We start from the raw sequence: 17,264 nt of genomic DNA on the forward strand, positions 1-17,264 counted from the left end.
ACTGTGAACCTCGAGCACCTTTCAGAGCGCTCAGCCTCAGTACCCAAAGAAGCACTGCAGCTAGCTTAGGAGCTGAACACATCAAGAGACATGGGAGGAGAAGGAAGTATGGATGTCGTGCTACGGGAGGGTCCAGGACAGCTCTCAAGGCCACCCTGGAGTGATATCTCCACCTGAACCCACAGTAGAGACCTGAGTAAACTCGGCACAGGCTTGAGCTCTTTACTGTGCAGTTTGGATGACAGAAAGGGTCACGTCTGCTACGTCATTGAAATGAGTCATGGGGATCAGTCCCTATAAATTCATCCTTCACTGTGTGGTATAGAAAAGCCTGTATCACATTCTGCAATTAAGAAAATTAAAAGAGACAAAATCTGGCCCAGTGCCTCTCCTGTGCCACCGCCCCTGGTCCAGCAGCTTCTCAGGCAGGATTCTTTTGTTTGAAGAGTATCTTGGCAACATCAAGTTAAAAAATCATTCACTGAGTTTTCACCACTGTGGAGGTACACAGAGGGTTGAAGCAGTGGGGCTGTATAAAGCTGAACAATTGTTACAAAATGAAATTTGTAACAATTATGCCCTGCTTCTCCAACAGAAAGCAGTCTATATTCCCTATATTCTACTAATAGCTGTAGAGCTATTAATAAAGTGATACTACTGTACCCAGTGACTTAGGTTTAACTCACTCCCAGTCTGCCAGCAGATTTGCTTCTCTGAGCTGTGGCTGAAACAGCTGAGCTGAGCTTCAGCCATTCCTAGGCTGCCATGCAGCCCTCAGTTCACTCTAACTCTTTCTTGAAGATGCACTTGGGCACTGATCATAGGTTGCAGTAATGGAGGCACAGGTATAGTTCCCTTCAGCACACAGCTAAGGGGTGGCACCTACAGCAGAGGCAGGGTAGAAAATGGGGGCAGTCACCTCTTCATCTGCCACAGCAAGATATGCCAGAATTTGTTCAGCAGAACCTACAGACTGAATTACAATTGGCTGCTAAGGCTGAGGCAGTCTAAAATGCCCACCGGGAGACATCCTAACACACAAAACATGTACTAACAGAAGCAGCAGAACCCATTACTACAAAGCTTGAATCTTCTCATCCCTCCCTTACTACTGACAAGTCCACATTTTCTTATATGCCCAACATTGTTGGGGAATACCTAGAGGGAGCACAGGTTTAATCGTGGAGTTTTAGCTGCCTCTGGAAGAGTGACACAGATTGTATAAATAAGATGTTATCCCCCATTTCAGAGAAGGAGAGATGAAAGATCATTTGGGAAATGCTGCATATTCCTCAAATCCCACACTGGCCAATTCAAGCAATTAAAAATACTTCCCATTGACAGCAATGCAGTGATGTTGAGTCTGTGATCTCTGGACAACCGTGAGTCTGTAGACTACAACCTGAAAAATAAGGCTTTGACAGTACATTTACCTTTCATATGGAGGGGATCCAAAAAGCTTAAAAACCTACAGGCTGGTGAAGTAGTTCTCTGCCAGAGAGAGAGGGGATAATCAAGGTTACAGTGAGATATTGAAAAATATCATAAAAGAGAGAAAATAGTTCTCCTTTCACCTTCCATATTCATAGCATCGCTTTTCAGCAATCCTCTGCCAATCTTTACCCACACAGATTTTGGGAGAGGGTATCACTGCAACAAACTGTATATTTACTCTTTTATGTAAATGTGCTACAAAAACCATTGGATTTTAAGCAAGTGTTCACAAGTCTCTTCAGCTGACACAAAGCTATCCTAAAAGCATTCCCAACTCTCATTTCAGAGAGGTTTGTAGTCTTGAACTCTCACATTCCCAGCTGAATTTCTTGCACATCACTACAGAATTGCTCCACCACATTTTTTCTCTCCTGTTGCCAATAACTGCAGAATTACCTTCAGGTTTTGCACTGTTGCCAAATGTAGTTTATTTAAAAAGTCAGAAAACAAAAAGAGTTTACAATAAACTTCTGTATCTTTTTTACTAACATGGTTTTATCAACTATGTAAGCTCATCCCAGGTGACCAATCATCGATGGTCAGGCTGTATTAGAGCAATCCCAAGCTCAGGCCATGAAATAGTTAATAAGCCTGTTTTAAAAAACATTTTCTGGAAGTTGCTTTGGGAAAAACACAGATGTTCAAGTCACAAAATACTGAGATGCAGTAGTCACTACTCACGGTGAACCCTTAGTTATTCATCAATAAATCACCACTAAGGAAGATTCCCTAATTTAAAAAGAGAAGGCTTCTTGTCATTCCCCTTTATCAACTTTGACTGCACATGAAGTTAATACGTGTATGCTTTATCATCAAAATCTCCAGTAAAATTAGGTAATATGTGTAAAATACACCTGCAACAAAATGGAGTTTAGTATATCTGGGGAACTCAGTGCAGGCTTTGTAAAGTGAAAGAGTTTGGTGGTCTGACCTTGATCCAACCAAACAGAACTCATTTCCTTTCAAAGGGACATGCTTCTTTTAAGACAGAAAAGCTAAAAAGAATCAGCTTTAGTTCATTGGGACAGACTCCTCGTAAAAGTGCATCAAAAACCCCAAAATATCTTGCGCAATTACAAAAGCTTTTATTCTTGCAGATTTTTAAGATGATGCTCTTCAGTGTTTCAGAGGGGAAAACAATTTCTCAAGGGTGTTTCTGAGTGAGACTGTTAGGTGATGTTTTCAGTGCCTGCACTATTCAAGCTGGGGGGAAACAACCAACAAAAAGAGCCCACACATGCACAAAGGAGATCAAAGATGCAGCCTCACTAGATGGCAACCCCTGGGCTGGTCGGGTGCCCTCACCGCCTCCAGAGTGTGCAGAAGGGCTCCAGTGCTCCTCAGGAGTTACACAGAAGTCCTTTGTTTGGTCTGTGTTGTCAGCTCCTTTCCAGCCTTATTGGACTTCTCATGCCAGGTACTCTTCAAATACATCTTCTGGCAGAAATATAGCCATACTTCAAAGAACACTGATGCTAGATTTCTTTTTTTTTTTATTTCACTGCAAGCTCCTATAAACTGAACATCCCCCTTTGAGGAACTGTTGCAGGATAGAGGCTAAGCTGAAGAGACATTTGCAACTGCTGCTCAGTCAGGCTGACTCCTGAATCCTGCTTCCAACTTCTTGCAAACCCACAAAGAACCCTTCCAACCTGGCAGCATTGGAAATGGGCTGCCACGCCAGCCTTGTACCAGCCCAGCTCTGCTGACACCCACGGAGCCACTTCTCCACTGGTTTTAGACAAGGTCTAAGCCAAGAAGGCTGATGATGTTTGGCTTCTGAGCACCACAGCACCACCTATAAGGCAGCAGAACACTAAAAGAGTGAAAAACACTGGCAGGTCAGATATATGGCACTTGATGGCCACTTGGAATAAAAAGTTGAGACTTGAGGACAACCAAACCATTCAGGTTTGCAATGTCTATCCCAGAATCTATTCCTGAAGACCTCTTTTTGACATTATGTTAACAAAATTCTGCTGAAACCTGAGAGTCGGTGAAAGACACCTGAAACCAGAGAGCTGACAAGACAGGCTGTAAGGTCTATTAGGATTAGCTCCCCAGTTAATACACATCTGCATATTGACCTTGTGAGATAAATACATCCTAAGTGAAAAAAGGTTTCTTTCCTTAGCAGTGGCCACTGCATTATCAGCATCCCCATCCTTTGTCTGGTCTGCTGAAAGCACAGATCTTGGGCACACAGCTCAGGTGAGAAAACTGGGCAACAAGGTTATTAGCACAGCACCATCAAGCTGAAATACTCCAAGCAGCTGCCAATATGTGCTGCAAATTCACATGTGTGAAGCAGATGCTAAACAAACAAAAACCCAAACAAACAAAACAAACAAACAAACAAACAAAAAAGAAAAACACATCTCCACCTGAAATAACAAATAATCTCCTAGCTAATCTTGCCTAGGTAGTCTCAAATGCAGTTAGGCGCAAGCTCTGCTGGGAGCTGGCAGCACACAGCTCCTGAGTGCAAACTGGGAGGTTTGCCAAAATGAAGAAGGCAGGACTGAGCTCACAGAGTAGGACATTGCCCCATCATCAAATCAGCAGCAGGGTAGGATTAACCTAATTTGTAGCTACCTTGGCTGGACAGGCTGCCCAATTATCCTCATACACGCTCTTGTGAAGCCTAGTGAAATAAACTACTGCAAAACCGTTCTTGAAAAGTGCATTTCCTTAACAGCCTTCAGCTATCAAGACACTGGAGTGTTGTGGACCTTCATCCACAGTGGTTCCTTTGCGTACAGCTTGTGGAGCCTTTGAGCAGCTTTTGAGGAGGAAATTGGCAGCAGCAGTTACAGCTCTTGCTGTTTAAAAGTAAAATTAAACCATTTTCTGAAAAAAATTACCTCAGTTTATTTCCAAAAGATTTTGCTTCAGCTCTCCACACTTGCCACCATCTTGACCCCAAGTGCCTGAAAAGTTAAATCTGGGTTGAAGAATGAAGAAAACTGCTTTACCTTCCACATTATCTTTTAAAAGGATTTGTCACCATCGAAGGTAAAACCCCAAGCTGATCCGTATGCGGATCCCGTTTCAAAAACAAACAATCCACTTGGGGCTGGCAGGGAGCCAGACTGCGGGATTGCCTTTGAAAACTTGCATCTCAATAGGAAACCTCCGAGTATTTTGATCTGTTTTCATAACTGTAACAATTTTCATCCCTTGGATTTGTAGTGTATTATTGCTTCTTTCTTTCTACTAAGTTACAGAAACAGCCGGTACAAATGAAGGCAAAACAAGCACGGGTCACTGTGGATAAAATACGGCATTTCAAAAGATTTAGGAAAGACAAAACCCACTGCCTGTCTTAACTCCTGCCAAGAAACCATTACAGAGGATGGAGGCGCGGTGAAAGCCCCGTGAACGGAGCGTTTCAACGGCAGTAACAACCACAGATCTCGGATCTATTGTGTAGCTTTATTTTTATAGGACCTATCATAGACTCTTTTACATAACTTAAATGATTATCAAATAATCTCCTGTACATAATGAGACCGAGCCGCATTGCTTTCTGAGCTTTGACACATTCCTGGAAGAAATCCAGCAGTCTGTAGGAATCACATGGTTACAGTAAATTTTTGTCCCGAACTTAAGCCATCAATTAACTTACGTATCGCTTTAAACTGCCGTTTGCGAGATCCTGCAAGACGTTGTTCAAATTTCAGGACACTGAGTTTTGGTAGCAGCATTTAAAATTTTGCTTCACTTTCATTTTCTTGCCTTTGTGACCTCAGCTGAACACCTGCCAGCACTTGTGATGAATACGAGCCTGGGAAAAATGTTAAACGCACCTCAAGTGTTGACGTGAGCTTTAGGTTTAGACTGAAATCACTGACGAGCGGTCACCACGGCCTTCGAGGAGAGCAGCCCCCGTCCCCACATCACCTACAGTACACCAACGCGTCTGCCTAAAGCCAGCCAAGTCCTGGCCTGGAGCACGAAAAAGGGGGGCACCGGCCGCTACAAAAACACCTGAAGGAGCCCAAAGTTTCACATTTTATTTGCAGCGTCCCCCAAAACGCAGGAGGAGGCGACTGGCAGTGCACAAGGCTGGATCCTGCGGGGGCCGTGGCCGCGGTTTCGGGTGTGCGGAGCCCCTTGCGGCCTCCGAGCTGCCCCAGCGTCCGTCAGCCCCGCGGGCGGGTTCCGGGCTCCGCTCCCCGTCCCGGCAGACCCCGAGCCTCGCCGCCCTACAGCCCGGGGTAGCCTGCGCGGTGGTACCCAGCGCCGTAGTCGTAGGGCGGCTGCGGCGGGGCGAGCGGGCACTCGGGGAAGAAGGGGGCGAAGCCCGCGGGCAGGTGCCCACCCGGCTCCTCGGTGCTGCCGCCGCCGCCGGGCACCGGCTCCGGGCCGCCGGCGTAGAGCGGGCGCAGCGGCTCGGGCGGCGCCTTCCTGGGCGGGCTGCAGGGCGCAGCCGGGCTCCAGGGCGGCTCGGGGTACAGCAGCCCGCCCAGCAGCGCGTGCGGGCCGGCGGGCAGCGGCAGCTCGTACAGCCCGTGCTCCAGCCCCAGCTCGGCGGGCAGGCGGCCGCCGAAGGCGTCGGGCGGCGCGGCGTGCTCCGGCAGCAGCGCGCCGTACTCGGGGCAGAGCAGCTCGAAGAACTCGGACGCCTCCGCGGCGCCACCGCCGCCCTTCTCCGGCTCCTTGGCGGGCGGCCCGCGGGCGGCAGGTGCGGGCAGCGCCGGCTCCGTGAAGAAGGAGGGAGGCAGGTTGCGGTCCCGCAGCGGCACCTTCCGCGGACCGCCCGCCGCCTTCTCGCCGCCGCCGGCGCCCGCCTTGGCCTCGGCGCCGCCCGCCGCTCCCTGGCCCCGCTGCAGGGAGCCGAAGAGGGCGGCCAGGCTCTTGCTCTGCAGGCTGCTGCCCGCCGCCTGCGCGGGCTCCCGGCGCGGCGGGGGCCGGGTGGAGCAGGCGGCGGGCGGGCAGGCGGCGGGCGGCGGGGCGGCGGCGGCGATGATGCCCGTGCAGCGCTTGATCTGCTTTTGCAGATACTTCCTGTGGTTCACCTTCCGCCGCGACTTCACCGGCCGGTCCAGCGCCAGCTTGATGTTGCTGGAGGCCGAATCGATGAAGCTCAGCAGGTCTCGGGTGGCTTCTCTGAAGTCCCCCGCGTCGCCGCCGCCGCCCTCGTAGCCCTTCTCCAGGTCGGCATAGCCCAGGAGCCCGCCGGCGGCGGGGAAGCAGAAGGACAGGAGGTGGTGAGGGCTGAGCAGCGCGGCAGGCGCGGCCATGGCCGGCGGCGAACGCCGCCGCCCCGAGCTCCGACGGGCTCCGGGCTGCGCCGGGCAAGCGGCAGCGGCGGCAGCGGGGAAAAGGCGGCGGGCGGGGAAGGAGGAGGAGGGATCAGAGCTGGGCTGGCCCGGCCCTCCCCCGCTGGGTGCCCGGGGGCCGGGCCGGTTGCACCCACCCACCCATGGACCCGGGCGGCAACATCGGCCGCGGCGGGGCGGGACGGGACGGAGACACACACACCCCCTGGGACAGGTACACAGGCGTCCCCTGAGCAGACACATACAGTCACTCCGGAGCAGGTGCACAGCATCCCCCAGACCCCATCAGTCTTGTCCCCAGTCCTGCAGCTGCTCAGCTGGCAGAAAACATGTTCCTCACCTGGCGTCAGGCCCAGTGGTGCTGGGTCACCTGCACGACTCTGGGTGCTATGGCATTGGGGACATGCTCTTGCCCTCACGGCCGCCAGGATGCACAAACCAAAATTACTTTTAAAGGGTGTTTTTTTTCCGAGCTCATTAGTATGCACATTACACAGAATATTGTATGTTCCTAGGCAAGTCCTGAGAAAATCCAGTGCTGTAATCCAGTAGAGATTTTAAATTACTGGGGTGCATTCAGTTAAAATCAGAGAATACTGGAATTGTTTGGTTTGAAAGGGACGTTAAAGATCATCTAGTCCAACACCCCTACAACAGGTAGGGACACCTTCCACTACACCAGGTTGCTTATGGTCTTGCATGGATTTAGTGAGACAGCGGTATAAAACTTTCATGTGGAAGGTAGAAAAATTAGTGAAGTGGCTCCCGAAGGAACTATCTTGTCTTTTTTTTTTGGGGGGGGGAAAGGTATTTTTTCTATTTTCCTTCAGAAAACTCTTACATTGATGCAGAACAGCCCTCAGTTCAGCTCTGGATTTATTTGCAGCGATTTTATACATCCAAATTTGAATAAAAATTCATATCTGGTTGTGAATGAAATAAAGTGAATTTTCGTGTTCTATATCAATTCATGCAGCAGTTTTGTATTGGAAGATAAAAACAGAAAGCAAAACTCTGCAGAAGAAAAGGGAAACGGGCTCCTAGGATTGTATTTGGTGGTAAAATGGAAAAATCAGCCAAATTCACCTCACTGTGGTTTCAAACACTTGTTGAATGCAAAGCAAGTATTGCAAGGAGAAAAGAGGAGAAAGCACATATGTCATGAGAGGAAAAAAAGGCTCAAGATCCTCTACAAAACAAAAATGCTGATTTTCTTGATCTCTCACCAGCATCTCAGCAGGTCTCAGCAGGGTCCCAGCGGCAGGCAGAGCCTCGCAGTCCCAGGCACAGCCTTGGCTCTGGTGCCAGCAGATCTGGACTGGGTGTCCTTTGCAAAACCTTTGCAAAACAACTGGAACCTCCCAGAGTCACTTATCTGGGGAGTTGCTCTGAGTACAACTGTGTAATTGAAGCAAAAAAACCTGGTAGGCAGAGGGCTATGGGAAATCTATATATCTGTCCATGTCAGAATGAGTATGTCTACACAGAAGGTGGATTTAAACTACTTAGCTCGAATACAACTGATGGGGATTAGTGACCCGAGCTGTTACCCTCAGGCCCTGTCAAGCCCTGTCAAGCTTTGCAGCCTGCTCCAAGCTCCCTTATTGATGCGGAAATGTAAAGAACAACATATATATCCCCTGTGTGCTCCACTAGATAGTTTTGCATCCACTGTGAGGCTACTTCAAACTGCACATGGGTCTAGAAAATGGGGATCACTATTCTTCCCTGGATGTACAACCAGTTTGGGACCCTTTCTTATGTGAGCAACATGAAATGATCTCAAACAGAGCGGCAACGAAGTTGTCCTCAAATTAGTATCCGCTTCAGCATTATAGCAGCAATATTCCAGCAATAACCCTGTCTAAAGGGTTTGTTAATGAGTCTGGGTGGTATTATATGCAGAGTGGCTAAATATCCGGTGGCTTAGATAAAAAAGAGCTGAAAGGCCTGGCTTCTCTTCTGTAAGGCTGAATTCATTCAATTAAACAGCTTTGAGAGCTCAGCTACGGTTTAGCAGGAGACTTTATTACCTCCTAAAACTTGGAGAGTATTAAAACAATTGTCAGGCATGCAAAGGAAAGTTTGCATTCACTTGTGCTAAGCAGCCAAATTTACATATTCTCAACCCAATCTGGAGATTTAAAAAGCCTTCATAATTGCATTAAACATGCTTATTCTCTGTGTTCTCTCAGGCAGAGCTGATTACCCCAAGTTGGGCAATGCCTGGAGGGAAATTTGCTAAGCCACATGATGTCAACAACTTGCAAAGAAACTTGATTTTTTTTCAAGAAAATAGCAGTTTGGTTATTTCTGCAAAACATCTCTCATTTCCATCAACTGTATGAGCGAATGCTTGTCTTCTGCCTCTGCTCCTTCAGGATGCTGATGCTCAGCCCATGCAGGGTGACTCTCAGGCCCCACCAGCGATCTATCTCAGCTCACTGGCAGGGTCTAATGTCCAGGAAGTACTGGGATCAGACCCACAAAATAATCCCAACCCTAAGCGAAATTTTGGACCAGAATATCCTTGTCCCTCCACTCTTCTTCCCCCATCAGACTGAGGTGAGTGAAGTGGCTGCAGAAGTGCTTCCCTTCTCGCAAACCTCCATCCCACAGGAGAAAACTCAGCACTCACTAAGGGGCTCCAGGGGCTCTATTGCTATTTTCTTGCCCACTTTTGTGTAGGATGTTTATCCATTTTTTTCCATTTTCTTGCTCATTGTAGTGAGCATCATCTCAAGCAGTTTTGGGAATTAAACCAAGGCTTTCCAGAGCAATGCCCTTGGCACCAATCTTAGCCTTTTTTAGAGAGAGTGGCAGCACAGTCACTCAGTGAAGCAAAGGGAGCAGTGACATGCTGTGGTCACTAATGCTTTGCACAGGACACAGACTGAGCTCACGCCCACACGATCAAGCCCTTCGCAAGAAGGACAATTTGTTATCCTTACAGACCAAGCTGTCCAGAAAGGAGAGAGCAACTTAGAGAAGCAAGGAAGCCTTGCACATCTGAGGGCTGTGTTACAGTGCCAGCACTTCTGTGGAGCAGTTGCTCACTATAGACAGTTGCAGAAACTCTGTCTGCCCTCCTGATGCTTGTGGGGCTGCCCGTCTCAGTGTCCAACACCAGGATAAATCCTTTGCCATGCAGGGGCAGGATCCCACTAGGATTCAGCCTGAAGGAAACGTCTCATGCTGTGCCTCATCACTAAAAGGAAGTAGATATAAGGAAGAAATGTTTTACAATGATGGTGGTGAAACACTGGCACAGGTTTCCCAGAGAGGTGGTGGACTCCCCATCCCTGGAAATATTCAAGGCCATGTTGGATGGGACTTTGAGGAATTTAGTCTCGTTGAACATGTCCCTGCTCATTGCAGGGGTGTTGGAACTAGATCTTTAAGGTCCTTTCCAACCCAAAATATTCCATGATTCTATGAACAGTAGCAAAACCTTCTCCTAGAGAAGTCAAACCAAATCCAGCACTGAGCCCAGCCCTCACAATTCACAACACTAATTTTCCTTTCATCATGGCATCAGGAAGGCAGCGTGAAAGTAAGAAAATCTCTGTGACGGGAGGGAAGACTTTTTTTTCTCTTCCTGGTTGTATGGCCCATACGGTTATCGAGTTATGGGAAAATCTGGCTGCCCAAACAGGTGTCACCACTCCCAACCTACAGTCTCATTTCCTGATCGTGTCTTAATCGGCGAGTTGGTTGTGAAAGTTGATTTCTTGCACATTCTTATATCAGTGGGAATTTCTGCCCTTCCCTGACAAGTATTATAGGCAGCCTTTGACATACAGCCCTACAGGACCTAAATAGGCTGCTATTCTTTCCCTACACTGAAAGGGAGCTTTGTGCCAGGGATTCATTAAACTGCACTGCACAGCCCTTCATAAATGGGCTCAATAATGAACAGTCGATTTAACTGGAAAAGCTGCTGGAGCTGTTAAATTAAAGGGAAATAAAGTGCACTTCAGGCTCAGTCTGCCAGAAGAAAATGTTGACCTAAAAAAAAAAATCTTTATTTTACTCAATCTCTTGCAAACAGGCTAAAATCTTCAGGAAGTTTATACTCACAACAGTGGGAACAATTTTAAAACATAACCAATTTTCTTCTCCACTAATAAAGATAGAAGAATTGCAATAAAATATTCAATAAAATCAGGAGGAGGGATGAAAGGCATATTCCACTTAAGCCAAATTTAGTCCCCTTAGCCTAAATTTAGTATTTTTTTGTAGATATGAGATTGTGTGGCTTATGTGTATCCAGTCTTTACTTGCCTTAAATTACTGTAGATCCCTTCAAGTGATGTGTGTTCATACATGGTTCTTTCCTTAATAGTCTTGGCTTCTTTGAGATGCTATTTTATTCAAATTAAATTATTAGTGAACACAGGATTGAAGACTTAGCACCCTGCAAACAAAGCCCTGCTTTCCTCTTGCAGCTTCTGGATGCCGTTGTCTCGTTTCCTTTCCCCTGTTTCAATCTCACTGTTTCAGGTTCTCCTGGAATATATTCCCTCCAGAAGAAAGGGCAAAGCAGGTTTTGGTAACTATTGTGGCACTGGTGAGTGGGTCATATGTGTTTGTAAGCCCTGCATCACCCTGGAAAGAGCTGTACAAGCATAAAGCATGAAGCTGTATTGTCCGTTTAGGGGATCATTGTTCCATCAGTAGATACCGTATAGGCTCTTGTGGTCCTTGCCCAGATGGGGCTGAGCTCTGAGATGCCACTGGAGTCTTCTGGGTTTCAGCAAAGTATTCTAAACTAAACATAAGTGTCTGAGGTGGACACATTTAACCTGAGGCGTTTTTATATGCTTATTGTAAGCAAGAAAGTTAAAAAAAAAAATTCAATTTAGACTTGGAAAAGAAATAATGTGTCACTCCAAGCCCTCATCCAATCAACTTCGTAAAGCCAAAGTTTCCGCTGGAGCTGAGTTCATAAAGTCATTAGGGAGAGACTTTATTTCCAGTTTGCCAGTATTTCCTGAAATTTTGGGGGGTTATGCAATCAAGTCCTTCAGCCTCCAGTTCTGGGATCATGCTGCTCATAAGGCAATAGTTGTTTTGCACATATGAGGTGTGCAGGAATCAGCTCGAAAATGGACACACATGGGGGGATTATATTTAATCTTCTGGATGAATAGGAAAGTCCGTCATTCAGCTGAGCCTGACCCAACTCTTGGATTTAGAAGAGTGTAATTCCTTATTTCAATGAGGTTACTCCAGTGTAAAAGTGGGGTTGCTTAGAGGTGAATCAGCTCTTCCATCGCAGCCATCTCATTCTCCTTCATCTGGGCAGTTACAAATACTGTTTCACAGCTCTGTTATGTACTTTATATATGAAATATTGTGAAGGGAATCTATGTGAAGGTAGACTGGAAGTTTAAGGACAAGAAGATCAGAAGAAGCATGCACTGGAAAAGGGACCATGTTCAAATTTAATTCCTGGGGCAGCTCATCTGAAAAGAAACCTCAGCATGACGTTAAAAAATTTGTGTTGCTTTCACTGTCTCACAACTTAGCTATTTTTTTCATTATATAAACTTCCCGATTGGAGAAACCCTCATCTTCTTCATACTAATTGTGATTTTTTTCAAATCTTGTATATAATACATAAAGTGATGGCATCAGGCTTTCAGCTCTTCACTGAAGTTGCCTTCAGTGGGTTAAACTCTCTCAAAATGGAGCATTCAGGAAGACTATTAGCTGAAGTGTATCAGCCTTCCAACTAAATTTCCATAATTATTTATAATTTGATTATAAATTACCTGGTGTAGATCAAAATCCCACAAAACTTGTGAAAACATGAACTTGTCTGCCAAAAAAAAAAAGCGCAGTTGATAAGTTGATAAGCCACCTCTTGTGCTGATGACTCTGTCACCACCGCAAGAGCTGTGCAAAAAACACCACTTGCCTCTTCAGGAAAGAGTTTGGGGATTGAAATTGTAATTTTGTTTCATTAGGTCCTGCTCATAGTCTGGCACTTGACTACTGGTGGAAATACACTTTGAAGAAACATTTAGAGATACTAAAAAACAAAAAGAAAAGAAATCACTTTTCATACTATTGAGAAATATTTCTTCATGTTTTTTTTCCCTCAGTCCATGTGTATTCCTTGAAATGTTCAGGGTTTTATCTTCACTTAGAGACATTTCTGAGGGTCAATGTGTGGGGTTTGGCATCAAACTCCTTACTTGATTTTCACTAGTCATGCAGGGTGCTGCTTGGAAGAGCTGAGTGGAAAGAAAACATGAAATGCAATGAAACAGCAAGTAATATCAAGTACCGTCTTGTTTGCTGCAAACTGTCCTTCCTCTAGTCTCTTTTTGCTTGTCAGGAACCAGTTTGTTTGATCTCATTATTCCTGACAGGCTTTGGGGAAGTGCTACATGGCTTTGAGAAGGGGCTGCGTGGCTTTGGGGAGGACAAGAGCTCCTCAAATCCTACCTGGTGCAAATAGTGAGGATTTAGCAAATGCTGCAAAATAGCCTTCATATATCTCCAAACGGCCACTGAAACTGAAGGCACTGAGGTGTTTTTCAGAGATCCATCCACAACACAGGGGAGAGCACAGGAGGGCCAGGTATGATCGTGTGGTCATGCACAGCTTGGCAACAGCATTTCAGAAAGAAATCTTCTTGTGACATCTTCCCTCCATGTAGCTATGAGCTGAACTGTGCTTGTCCTTCCAGCCCTCTCATTGCCTGGGTTCAGCCTTCTCTCCCACTCTAGGTAACTCCCAAATGATGCTTCAGCCATGCTGACTTGGAGGTGACTCCTCTTTGACTTGGAGGTGGCTTTCAGGTATCTGTGACCATGGCAATGCTACTGTAATTCTTCTTATGCCTTTATGTCTCAATCAAACCTGGTGCAGCTCAGTTGATGAATCAGACTGCATCAGGGAGACCTTACAGCACTTTCCATTACCTCAAAGTCCTACAAGAAAGCTAGAGAGGGATTTTTTATGAGGGCACGTGGTGATAGGACAAGGGGTAATGGGTTTAAACTGGAAGAGGGCAGGTTTAGATTAGATATTAGGAAGGAATTCTTTACTCAGAGGGTGGTAATGCACTGGAACAGATTGCTCAGAGAAGCTCAGACTGCCCCAACCCTGGAAATGTTCAGGTCAGGTTGGATGAGACTCTGAACAACTTGGTCTAGTAGAAGGTGTCCCTGCCCATGGCATAGGGTTGAAATTAAATGATCTTTAAGGTCCCTTCCAACCCAAACCATTCTGTGACTCTATCATTCTATGTGTGACCTCATGGCACACAACAACAGATCCCAATTCTCACAGGTATTTACCTAAAGGAAAGTTTGCTCTTTGTCTTACAATTATGAGATATTTGCAGCACAGAGTCATCTGTAAAAGTGTTGTTCAGGACCATGTACCAGTACCTAAAAAATTAGTTCATTAAATGAATAAATAAATACATAAAGACAGGTTAAACCCTGTTTCTTTCCAAGAATATATTATTGGTTAAGGAAAAAAAAAAAAGGACAATTGGGAATTTTTAGTTGCTTTCTTTTTAATTGAAAATGCTATCAAACTGTGTCCAGTTTTGCCTGTTGTAAACTGCCCAGTAGAAAATTTTGAGCCATTTTTAATAAGTTTAACTGAACAGACAAATATGATTTTCTGCTTCCAGACTTGCCACCCATTCACTGCAGCACTGGGCTGCTCTGAGGAGCCCTCCAAGATCTGGAGCTTGACCAGGAATATGTTTTTGCCATATGTCAAAAATCAGCAGGTGTAGGACAGCTGATGCTCCTTATGGACCTGCCATGGGGAAATCCAAATCCCAAATGAATTCCATGCTCTTCGGATACCAGCCTAAATTTTATTAACTCTATTTTTTTTCACTATTTTTTTTTTCCTCTGCTGAGATACGTCTGTAGGGAATTTAATCTTATCAGGAGCAGAAATTGGTCCCAAGACCCCTTTCTTGCAGCAAAAATAACCTTCTCAGTGGTACAGCACAGTCTGGAGGCTGAGACGGCCACTGGTCTGCAGGACTTGGGTACGGCAGGAGACCCTGCTCCTGCACAAACAGCTTCCTTGGCCCAACCTTGGCCACAATATGTTCTCCCATGGAAAGCCCCAGATCCCAAATCCACACAACATGTGTGTCAGTCACCCAGGTCAACCTCTGTGTTTCAAAGGGTTTACTCTCATGCTTAGGTTTGGGCATACCTTGTGGAACAATAGACTTTGTTCACAGCAAGAGGGGTTCAAAACCAGTTTGTGGGGCACAGCTACCTTTTAAGTGGTATCTATCACAGGATTCATTAAGCGTTTAAATTCTAATATCTTATTTGTCTATAAATTTTCTAGATAAATACATAATAAATCATTGTATACACATTTATACCCAGAGTGGGAGTATACTGTGTTTAGGAGCATTGCATACAGCCAATACTGTATATAGACTAAAAATACTGTTAAGAAAAGATCTTTATTTTAAAGCTATCGCTAACACAAGGGCTGGATTCTTGGTTACCAGAAATGTTTTCTTAACCAGATGTTTTCAGTCTTTTCTTAACAGAGCCACTCACAGATTGTTCCCTTAATTATTTCATGTTTAGAAATGGTGTCTGGTTAAAAGAGAGAGGGAGACAGGGGGAGAGAGTTGCACAAACTTCCATTATCATGCAAATAGCTCCAGAGGAAAAAGGACAGTGAAAATGATAGCACTGATCTAATTATCTGCAGGCCAATATAGCTAAGTCACTGAAAGAGGCCCACAGAAAAGGCTGCCACAGAAACACAAAAAACAGCCAGAAAACAATAAGGAACTTAGCAACAGTATAAAAACGGACTTCTTTCTGTGCACAAAGACTAGTTTTATGAGCATTTTTCTTGCTTTCAGTTTGCAGAAAAGGTTAGAGCACATTTTAAATTCTATGCCAGTATATTTACCCCCCCCCAGCTCCCAAAGATCTTTTGGCGCGCCATCATATCACTGCGCACCCGGTGGTGGGAATGTGGCTGCTCCTGCTCAGTATGTCCGGGCACTCTGGGGGCTGCGGAGTTTGTGCGAGGTGGCCTTTGGCAGCACCAGCCTCCATGGCTTGCATTTCGACCATGAGATTCAAGCTTTGCCCTTTTTGTGGTTAATTCTCCTATCTTCCTTTTGGTGCTCCCAGGGTGTTCCCAGCTGGAGGATGGAAGGTTTATTTGGTGCCCACCTGTCCTCAGGTGACCTGTGTGAGGGTGTCAGTGCTCCCTCCATGGGGAGCAACAGGAGGAGCCCGGCTATGACGGCCTGAAGGGGCACTGCCATCCCCACAGCCGTAATCCACATTAGCAAGGACCTCAATCAGGACCACAAGATGCTTCCCACCAGATTGCCAAATGCAGACACTGGCAAGCAGTCAAAAAATACCCCTGTAGCTACTGATCGTGGTTGTCAAAGAGGACCCTACATGATCTTCTCACCTTCAATCTCTTCTTATTCATGGGAAGAAACAGGCAGCTCCAGAGTAACTTTTCTGCCCTATTTTAGTGATCCCGCTGACCCTGTTTTCCTGCTGAAGAATGAGAGAGAGCCCCTATAATCCACCTAATCAAACTAATCTCAAACAGATCTGAAGAACCCAGGGCACCTGCCAACTTGCCCCAACATCCATTGGAGCTACAAGCATCAAACCAGAGCAGGCAGTTGCCCAAAATGTCCTGAAAATGCTTTTTAGAAATTCAGAGATCACAGCACTCCTTTTTGAGGGGAGAAACTCCCATCCAGTAACTGCTTTTGTTCATTGCAGGTTTAAAGTGGACTGGAACCAAAGATGAAAGGGGAAAATACACAAAGCATCTCTCTCTCCAAAATCTCCAAAATCTCCAGCTAATCCCTCCTACTCCCATTTTTAGGCTTCACAAGCTTATTAAGATATCGAAATATCCATATTTAGCCTAACGTCAAGAACGTACAGACACTATGACAAATAGTTGCCAAATGCATTAAGCCTTGCTCATACAGCTGGATGCTCTAGGAAAATGAAAGTGAGGAAGGTCAATATCTTCCAAACAACTTTTAATTATTTCTTATGGGTTTAGGGAAGGGACTTTTTAAAGGATCTGAATGGGAATACAGAGCAATCATTTAATTTGGGTGGGAAGACTCACCAACATCAACAAAATTCAGTCCTCTGGTGGCATTACAAGGAGGAAAACCCTGAGGAATGAGAGGATTCAGGCTACATCCTGAGACACAGACAGGGTGGGCACTTTTGCCAATGATTCAAGCCACTTCTGAGCCTGGCACCCTCACAAACAGCCAGACATGCAGATATGGAAAAACAAACATTGTGCACTCAATTTTACCCAGAGGAGTTTATTTAGACCTGTTTGGAGTACATCTGGTGGCATTTTTTGTGCAAGACACCATCTTTGAGCCATCTCTCTGCAGCCTGCAACCTTCAGCTCTGATCTTCAGGTGAGGACCACTAAGTCTGGACCACTGCAGATGGCTTAGA

The 17,264-nt window shown here is 45.9% G+C and overlaps 1 protein-coding gene across 1 annotated transcript; it reads right to left on the reverse strand.

The window, feature by feature from the left end:
* Positions 1-4,910: 4,910 nt before the first annotated feature.
* FAM181B (family with sequence similarity 181 member B) lies at positions 4,911-6,786 on the reverse strand. Its single transcript, XM_027677480.1, has one exon. The coding sequence runs from the start codon at positions 6,738-6,740 to the stop codon at positions 5,703-5,705; it is 1,038 nt and encodes a 345-aa protein (XP_027533281.1). The 5' UTR covers positions 6,741-6,786; the 3' UTR covers positions 4,911-5,702.
* Positions 6,787-17,264: the final 10,478 nt, after the last annotated feature.

Source organism: Neopelma chrysocephalum, unplaced genomic scaffold (genome assembly GCF_003984885.1).
Source record: "Neopelma chrysocephalum unplaced genomic scaffold, ASM398488v2 Primary Assembly neopelma1_43, whole genome shotgun sequence".
Taxonomy (NCBI): domain Eukaryota; kingdom Metazoa; phylum Chordata; class Aves; order Passeriformes; family Pipridae; genus Neopelma; species Neopelma chrysocephalum.

Bases quoted from the DNA above. Each gene is read 5' to 3' on its own strand.
- FAM181B (XM_027677480.1), bottom strand. From the start codon at position 6,740: ATGGCCGCGCCTGCCGCGCTGCTCAGCCCTCACCACCTCCTGTCCTTC.